Source organism: Impatiens glandulifera, chromosome 6, assembly GCF_907164915.1.
Source record: "Impatiens glandulifera chromosome 6, dImpGla2.1, whole genome shotgun sequence".
In the NCBI taxonomy this organism is placed as follows: Eukaryota; Viridiplantae; Streptophyta; class Magnoliopsida; order Ericales; family Balsaminaceae; genus Impatiens; species Impatiens glandulifera.
This window is the reverse complement of record NC_061867.1, coordinates 21,779,215-21,789,238: the sequence shown is the minus strand read 5'-3', so window position 1 is coordinate 21,789,238 and position 10,024 is coordinate 21,779,215. Positions and strand designations below refer to the sequence as shown.

Here is a 10,024-nt window from a genome sequence, read left to right as displayed (position 1 = left end):
TTGGTTGACTTTCTTTCTACCTAAAGAAAGTAAAGATGACCACTCATCTTCTTTTGCATTGAAGGGTGTCGTCCATATTTTGAGTCTTCTTTGTAACATTAATCGGATTCATTAGGTTATGACAGAAATAATAATAATAATAATAATAATAATAATAATAATAATAATAGGAATAAACATGAAACAAAGGAAAATATAAATATATATTACAACTTATAATATATAACTAATTAAATAATTAAAAATACCTTACTATTGTATTTAGTTAGAATAATTAACAAATCAATATCCACGAGCAGGCTATTAAAGATAAATTCTTTTGCTCTCATATTGATTTTGAATAATTCATATCAATCAAAGGAAAGAGGAATTGGCTCAACAAGGAGCAAGGTGACACGATCCTTGTTTTCCCCTTTAATTTGATGTCCATGCGCATCTGCGCATCTCCATATTGATACATGAAATGACTTGCCCGTGCAATGTTTGTTACTATATCTATATATATATTATCAAAAGGACAATTCGGCTTGGCTCTAGATGTGTTTATCTTTTTCCATGCTTTCCCAATTAGTTTCTTAATTTGTTCTTGAGATTCTTCTTCCGATGCATCAGTTTCATGCATGTAAATTTGTACCGATTTCAGTATATCACCACGTTCCATTTCATTCTACAATCAAAATTTTAAACTGAAAATTAATATTAAAAACAAATAAGGCTGCATGCTCAATAACAAATTGAATTTAGTATTGTATTCTTAGTTCATGTGTGACATAGAGGCAACTTGCCTTTGAAGTTCCCAAATCATTGACTAGGCGAAGGATCATGGATGACCATTTGATAATATCGTGATTGTTTTTAATTGCTTCCAAGCCCTTTTCTGTGATGCGATGAGAGTCGCAACAAAAAAGAAAATATCCATGAATGGCCAACACATGACCTGCAACAGACATCCATCCATTGTTCAAGTACTCCTCAAAAGAAGGGACATACATCCCATGGAACCATCTGGCTTCCTTCATGTAGCACCCACATAAATCTGTCCACTACATCAAATAATCAATCAAAACAACTATGTAGGTTATAAGGAGTCAGTCAATCTCATGTTGTAAAATAGTTATTGATTTAACAAACATGAATTACAACAAAGATAGTAGAACTTGGAAGTAAAAAACAAATACCGCTTTTATTAGGTATGGAAGTGCGTGGACTCCAACTTCCTTAAGAGACTCATAGCCCAATTCATTGATAGAATTTACATTTCCAAGAAAACATATCTTCATGTATTCCGACAATGTTTCAATAAGTTTCACATCCCATCTTCAAATTCATAGTTACATCTATTCCATAGTTAGAGAATTATTCTCGCAACAAAAAAAAATGATATAAAAACTAAAACATAATCAATAGATATCACAATTTATATGTTGATATCTAATAATCATATAATATAATAAGTTTTCTCGACTATTAGTAGAATAAACATATTATAATTGTCTTCAACATTTAACTTCTTAAACTCAAATGGTATTTTATCTATTTAAATATTCGCAAAGAATCAATATATGTTTGTATAGTTGAAAATGAAATTTAAGAAATAAAATCTAACCTTATAAATGCATCGGTTAAGAGCTCGAGCTCGTCCAAGGTTCCATAGACATCATAAATATCATCAATACATGTGATTAGTTGGGTGATTCTTGCAGTCATACTTCTACAGTATTGGAATTCAGGTCGTGGATCGTAAACCTCAGCTATAGACCATATGTAACATTCAACCAACCTGTCCCTAAGAAAAGGCAATTTCTTGCTCCATCCTAAGTTCTCCCACCATCTGCATAATAAAGTAATTTGAACTTATGATGGTTTGTAACATAATTAATAAAGTATGGAGTTAGAAGTACTAATAATCCACACTTTCATTTAGCTATTAATCATCTTTTAATCATATTGGTTAGTGACACTAATACCACTATTTCTACAACTGTTTTTAATTAGTGTTGATATTAACTACCTTGATGAATGTTTGAGATCTTCTTGGTGTATAGCTTGTACCATGTTGAAATCCAGCTTAGCAAAATTAAGGAGAGAGTTATTGATATATTTTTGATTTCCATAAGCATCAATGAACCACCTCGCCTCAAATCTTTCCATTGCCCAATGGAGGGGAAGCTCAAGAGCGTGATTAACCAGCATAGCCAAATATGGGTTCTTTATTTTGTTTAGATTTTCACACAAGTGTTTCGCAGAAAAACTCTTCGGCCTCATCCAATATACTCTCTTCCTCAAAGCCATGAAACGAGGCCTCATACAAGGACAACAATCCCTTGGTATCCTCAGGCAAAGAATTCTTGAAATTCCCATTTTTGTCTTTAAATTTGTCGAAAACATCTGCAAATCAAATATCTAGCTAGTACATATATACCCAGATTCTATATATGAAAATATTGGCAAAACTACAATATATAAATGAATTTGATAAACAAATGATATATACACGCATAAATACTTAAAAAGTTGTAATACCAACCCGAGGAAACATTATAACCATGCTTTCTGAAGAGCCTAAATCTGAGAGCTGTGTCATATAGATCAAGTACTCCACTTAGCCAATTTGTGTCCTTGTATATGTTATCCAAACATGTCTTTATTTCTTCTTCAAAGTGATAAGACACTCCAAGTCTCTTGACTGTGTCAATTAACTCCAATTTCTCCAATGGGCTCTCCATCTTTTCTAGAATCATAGTTTTCACCTCTTCTTTCAACTTTTCCGCCTTCTTCTCATAGTCCTCTCCCTATAAAATGCATATTCCAATATTATGCATGATGAATCACATAAAAAAATACTTTAAAAGAATATATGTAAGCTCTTTATAGGTTACCACATATTTGCTGTTAAGAGACTGTATGTATTCATATTTCCAAATGGTTGGACCATAGTTAGCACACCGTCTCACTATGACTTGGTCGTCATTGGGTTCATTTACGGTGGTACTCATGCTGCACTTGAGCTTCCTGTTCCAACGATGTCGGCTTCTTGAAACTTTTGTTTGCCATGATAGTTGGTGACCGACAAAGAATCGAACAGGTATATTTTGCAACTGTCTTTTGCAGCTGATCCACGGCTTTTCGGTTTTGTGATGGAGTTTGTAGGAAGACAAAATGGAATCCATTGAAGAAATGCTCATCATTTTGCATTCAACAAAAGATGGAGTTTCTTGTTTGTGTACTTTAGAAGTGATGAGGTTGCTCATGTATAAATAGAAGGAAATTTTTTTAACTTAAAAAGTGTCGCTAATAAAAAAAAACAACGTAGCAATAACAAGGGAAAAAAATTCCATAGTTATAAAACACGAAAGACTTTTAACCACAATAAAACAAACTGTGGTTATAGCCAACGGTAAATAAACTGTTATAACGGATGCAAGAACAATGATAATAATAGTAAAAGACAGAATGAAAACGACACTCGATTTAACGTGGTATCCAGCAAATTGCTGACTAATCCACGGGCAGAGCCACTGAAAAATATTTCACTATAATCGTTAACACGAATTACAGATACTCAGAATTGTTCAAAAGAGAAACTAACAAATATTGGGTGCGATGAATCAAAGAGGGGAGAGTTTCTTTTATACACTAAGAAACTTCCCCAACTCCCATCATCTTCCGATGTGGGACAATCATACAAAAAGAATATTCTAGGCAAAGAAACCCAACAAATCTCCACCTTGACTTGAATATTTTCCCAGATAGCTAGATGCACCAGATGTACTTTAAATACCAGATGTGCCAGATGCATTACACTGAATGCCCAGATAAACAAAACAGATGCATTACAATGAATACCTAGATAAACAAAACAGATGCATTACACTGAATGCCCAGATGTGACCTGCTCTGCCTCAGGTCTTTCCCCTTAAAGGGCAATCAACAGCTTCTAACATTGAGCAAGTTCAAACAGTGTTGAAATTTGCTCTGCGGAACCGGCTTGGTAAACATATCAACTAGATTGTCTGCAGTCCCCACTTTGTTTACCTTGATCCTCTTCTCACTTCTCAGAAAATGGTACCTCACATAAATGTGGTTTGTTCTTTCATGGTGAACTTGATCCTTGGTTAAGCATATTGCACTCAACTGTCGCAATACACTGAAGCCTGATCGTGGTGTAGACCCAAGTCACTAACCAATCCTTTCAACCAGATTCCCTCCTTAGCAGCTTTTGTCAAGGCCATATATTCTGCCTCTGTAGTAGACAAGTTACTGTCGGCTGCATAGTAGCCTTCCAACTCACAACAGAACCACCAAGCGTGAATACATAACTGGTCATCGATCTTCTACTGTCTACATCTCCAGCATAGTCAGAATCTGAGTAACCAGATACTAGACACTGACTATCACCACCATAACTGAGACCAATATCAGATGTACCCCTGAGGTAGCGGAAAATCCTCTTCACTGCTTGCCAGTGTTCCTTACCAGGGTCTCCCATGAACCTATTGACAACACTAACAGCATGTGCAAGATTCAGTCTAGTGCAGACCATAGTATACATCAAGCTTCCCACTGCACTAGCATAAGGAACATGTGACATGTATTCCTTTTCCTGAGATGATTTAGGTGCAAATGCTACAGACAAATGTGCATTTGAAGCACTAGGAGTATCAATGGGCTTAGCAGTAGCCATTCCAAACCTTGATAGAACTTTCTGAATATACCCCTTCTGTGACAAGAATAACTTCTTATGACTTCTATCTCTGTAGATCACCATTCCAGAATTTTCTTAGCAGCACCTAAATCCTTCATTTCGAATTCTATACTGAGTAGTCCCTTCAACTTTTGAATGTCAGACTTCTTTTCAGCAGCTAGAAACATATCATCTACATACAATACCAAATAGATGAAGGAACCATCTTTGAGCTTGTTGTAGTAGACACAATTGTCATACGGACTCCTTGAATAGCCAATCTTAAACATGTAGCTATCAACCGTTTATACCACTGCCTCGGGACTATTTCAGTCTATATAAGGACTTCTTCAACTTGCAAACATATTCCTCTTTTTCAGGTTCCTGAAAACCATTTGGCTGAGTCATGTATATCTCTTCTTCCAACTCTCCATGTAAGAAAGCTGTCTTCACGTCTAGCTGTTCGAGTTCCAGGTCCTGATGTGCAACTATAGCAAGTAGCACCCTGATGGAAGTATGTCTGACTACTGGTGAGAATATCTCATTATAGTCCACTCCCTCTTTCTGACTGAACCCTCTAGCAACTAACCTGGCTTTATACTTGACCCCCTCAGCTGGTGACAACCCTTCTTTCTTCTTGAACAACCATTTACAAGTGACAACTTTTCTCCCTGGTGGTATTCTAGCTAATTCCCAAGTCTGATTCTTTTGAAATGACGCCATCTCATCTCCCATGACAGCAAGCCATTGGACAGACTCAGTACCCGTAACAGCTTCCTTGTAGGTGGATGGCTCATGAGGATCCACTTCCTCTACAACCTGTAAAGCATAGGCAACCATGTCCTCATAGCCATACATTGAAGGAGGTACACCAAAATTAGCTCTTCTAGAGCGATTAAGAGCTAGATTTTGATGTTCTACAGATGATGATGGAGCAACTGGAAAATCTAACGCTGAAAGTGGTTGAGAAAAACTCGCCTTTGCTTCGCAACTAGCCTCAGTCATTCCTGCTCCACCTGTTTCTTGACACCACAATCTACCGGAATGGTGAACTTCACAGTTGGGTTAAGCATGAAATTTTCATCAAAGACAACATTCCTACTCAGAATAACCCTCCTTTCAGAAGATGCTCCAGAATCCAGAACCCACACATCAGTGTAATGTGTGTGACCATCAGCAACTAAGGCCATATCCTCTTCGGAATTTGTACCATCTTCAGCAACTGCAACAGTACCTGGTGCCTTCTCATGTTGACTTTGTCTCTTCTTTGGACATTCATTCTTCCAATGTCCATTTTCCTTACAGTAATTGCACACATCTGTTGGTTTCGAACCCCTACTGACTGGTTTCTTGGGGAACTTCTCTTTCCCCGGTTTACCATATCCTGATGGTTATTTGCAATTAGCCCAACAGCATGACTATCCGAAACAGTGTCACTACAACTATGTCGCAATTCTCTACTGTGAAGGGTAGATCTAACTTCTTCTAAAGCCAATGAATCTTTACCACTAATGAAAGACTCCCTAAAGTTTTCATATGATATTAGTAAAGAAACTAACAGAATCAAGGCAACATTCTCATCATCTATCTTAATATCAATATTACGCAGATCTAATAATATTGCATTTAATTGATCTAGATGGTCTCTAAGAGGTGTACCTTCTTGAATACGCAGACTGAACAGACATTGCTTCAAAAGCAATTTGTTGGTTAAGCTCTTCTTCATGTATAAAGTCTCCAGCTTAGACCACAAACCAGCAACGGTTTCCTCCTCAGCCACCTTAGTAATGATATCGTCTGTCAAAGCCAAGAGCAATGTTGAGTGTGCCTTTTCTTCCAAAGACTTCATATCAGCAGGTGGTGGGACAGGTGCAGGCTTCATCAAGGGAGCCCATAGGCCGTATTGTTTCAACAATGCCCGGACCTTGATCTACCACAGACTGAAACTATTTCTCCCAGTAAACTTGTCGGCTTTCAAACTTTTACATTCAACCATCATTCTTGCCTGAGCAGATCTAAACAACCCTGCTCTGATACCAGTTTGTTATAACGGATGCAAGAACAATGATAATAATAGTAAAAGACAGAATGAAAACGACACTCGATTTAACGTGGTATCCAGCAAATTGCTGACTAATCCACGGGCAGAGCCACTGAAAAATATTTCACTATAATCGTTAACACGGATTACAGATACTCAGAATAGTTCAAAAGAGAACTAACAAATATTGGGTGCGATGAACCAAAGAGGGAAGAGTTTCTTTTATACACTAAGAAACTTCCCCAACTCCCATCATCTTCCGATGTGGGACAATCATACAAAAAGAATATTCTAGGCAAAGAAACCCAACATAAACTGTGATTAATCACCAATTTATTTTCATCCTTGTAAATGTCTACATTTTGAATTGAAATGTGAAGTGGCCTAAAATAGTCAGTTATGTCTACAGTGTATTATTTTTTTACTATCTTGAGATTAATATTGAAAATATGTCTATATAGTGTTCAATTATGGTCGATTTGGATGTACGAAATTTGAATTGAAATTAATATTGAAATTTTAATTGAAATTAATATTGAAATTTTAATATCAATTGCAAAAGAATGAATACTGAATTATAACTATTCAATAAGTATGTTTTAAAAAACTATAAAATTTTGATTAATTGTATTTTTAAATTAAAATAAATATAATAATAATAATTTGACATATATTTATATAGATATTGATTTGACATATCCTATTAAGATAACTAATGTGTCAACATTTTGTTTAGGGTTAGATTTTTATTAAGAAAAAAAATATCAATTTGAAATTTTATTTTCTAAATAAATTATTTTTAAATTGTAAACATAAAATACTTTTCAATATTTTAACTTTTTAAATTAAAAAAAATTTAGTTAAAAATGTTAACTTAATAAATTATAAATGAAAGTTATTAGTTTGTTATTTTAACTTTTTTAAATTAAAACAAACAATTAATCACGTTAACCATGTTAATGTTGTAATAATAATATAATAAAATATTTTGTTTGAAAATATAGAAAAAATAAATATATGAATTACAAAAAATTCTAAATATAATTCCAAATCATAATTTTAAATGGTGTATCAAATCTAATAATTGAAATTAAACTTTCCAATTTTAATTTCAAATACAATTCTAATTTAATGATTAACGACAAAATTTCTAGATATTTCATGATATTTTCAACGACAAACATATAGAATATGAATTTTCACATCACTGCCACGTGAACTCAAATTTTTTTAAAAGTTGCACCAAGAAAATAAAAAAGTAATCAAATGAAAAAAATTGTTACATCTCGAGGTCATCTTAAACCTTTTAAATATTGTCTTTATTTTTATCATCTATCCACGTACTTGTTCTTGTATTTGCTTATTTAAAGAGTTGTTAATTTTTACAACTTGAATGGGATGATCAGGCCAGGCAATTATATTTAGTGCATATATTATTTTGTGAAATGAAATTTGCTAATGTTATTATTGATGGAGAGGGTTTATTTAAATGTGAATAAAGATGGCAATAAGTACAAATGTGGAATCAACATGTCTTTTGAATATCAAACCTTGGCTAAATCGAATCAATGAAAATATTTATTCAAATTTTATATTACTATAACAAAATATGGTCTTCGGATGACGCATATTAAGCGTGGCAAAAATAACTTTGAATGTCTATGACAACCTTTATAATTTTATTTATATTAAAATAAACTTTTAAACAATAATAATTAAATAGTATTTTATTTTAATATTTGTTTCTTTGTTCTATATTTTATTTATATTTATATTTTTAATTTTTTTAACAATTAAAATTAAATTGTATATTTATTTTTATTTAAAAATTCACATTTATTTATATTTTGAATTAATTAAATATAATTTTATTATTAATATTAAATTAATATTAGATGAAATATAATAAATAATTTTTTTTAAATAAATAATATAATAAATTAACTATTAAATAATTCAAAATAAATGTATTTATAATTAATCTAATAAATTGAATTTAAAACAATAAACTTTATAATTTAGTTTGAATATTTGGTTGAGTTGTTAAACCCGTTTTTATTCATTATCTATATATGAAGTTAGGTTAAATGGAAGTGAGAATTTTTTTCCGTTTCTTTGGTGGACGTTCTCCTCAATCGCACCATCTCTGACATTGCTCCCGTAAATCTCATCATCATACCAATGATTCTGATGATTTGCTCTATGAGATAGATCCTGAACTATTATTAACAAATATGTTGATTTAGAATGTTAATTTTTGTTATAGTGCATGAAATTGACAAAATTTTAATTGCTTCAGTTTCCTCCTATAATTGCTGCAATTTCTTCCTATTTAAGTAATTGTTACACTTTTATAAAAGTCGACCTAGTTATTCATCAATTATATTCCTCATCGCTGGTTTTATTTGCTTTTCTATGTGTTGAAGAATGATAGGTCTACTTAAGAATAATAATAGTTTCAAAAGTAGTTTAGAAGATATGGGTAAATATCAATGTCATCCGTTCCTGCTCTAGAAATTCAACTTAAAATTGTTCTAGCGTTATTGGATTTTCTTCTTCACTTGTCCAAGAAATGTAGCTGTACTGGAACATGATCTCATGTTCTTGAGAAGCACATACTTTTATTTGTTAAATAGTGTAATTGGATCATAAGTTCAATTTTAGGCTGACTAAAAACAAAATTTGAGTTGGATGAGATCAAATATAAAAAAATAAGGATAACAAAATAGCTGTAGATGTCCTGAAAAACATGTCTCCATTTGAAAATACTTTTTATTGATAGGTTCCAGTGTAATTTTCAGGTCTCTCATTAATAATGCTTTGTTATCGATTCTTTCTTTTTCACCAACTAAAATGTGACTCAATTGAAGTTACTCAGAAACTGAATTTCAGATCTTTAAAGTATCATGTATGCAATATATAATACATAATATTATAGATAAAAACAATTTTTGAGGTATGTGATAAAACAATTTTTGAGTTATTTGACATGATCTTGGCAGAATTATAATGGGGGAAGGAAAATGGCCATCACAATCCTTTTTCAACACAATCCTTTTTCGTAACCATCGTCATCATCTCGCTAGCACAACTTACAACTCCCTCTCTTCTTCTCAATTAATCCATTTCTATTTTGTTTTATTATATTATCCCTAATCTCTTTTTTTAATTATTTAGTAAATATACATTTGTCAACAAACAAGAATAAAAGATTCATGAATATGTTAAAATCTGAAAAAAAAATCTTTCATGATGTAGATGAAATAGAGTTTATCATAAAAAAGGAACCGTTTTCTAAC

The 10,024-nt window shown here is 32.6% G+C and overlaps 1 protein-coding gene across 1 annotated transcript; it reads right to left on the bottom strand.

The window, feature by feature from the left end:
• Positions 1-325: 325 nt before the first annotated feature.
• LOC124943349 ((-)-alpha-terpineol synthase-like) lies at positions 326-2,996 on the bottom strand. Its single transcript, XM_047483866.1, has 7 exons — positions 2,880-2,996; positions 2,528-2,792; positions 2,232-2,388; positions 1,607-1,831; positions 1,179-1,317; positions 786-1,043; positions 326-667 (listed from the first exon to the last, which is right to left on the bottom strand). The coding sequence occupies exons 1-7, from the start codon at positions 2,994-2,996 to the stop codon at positions 326-328; spliced, it is 1,503 nt and encodes a 500-aa protein (XP_047339822.1).
• Between the last annotated feature and the right edge of the window lie 7,028 nt (positions 2,997-10,024).

Bases quoted from the DNA above. Each gene is read 5' to 3' on its own strand.
- LOC124943349 (XM_047483866.1), bottom strand. From the start codon at position 2,996: ATGAGTACCACCGTAAATGAACCCAATGACGACCAAGTCATAGTGAGA. The intron at 1,318-1,606 runs GTTAGATTTTAT...ATGAATTTGAAG, and splicing joins TTAACCGATGCATTTATAAG to ATGGGATGTGAAACTTATTG. The intron at 668-785 runs GCAAGTTGCCTC...TTTTGATTGTAG, and splicing joins ATGATTTGGGAACTTCAAAG to AATGAAATGGAACGTGGTGA.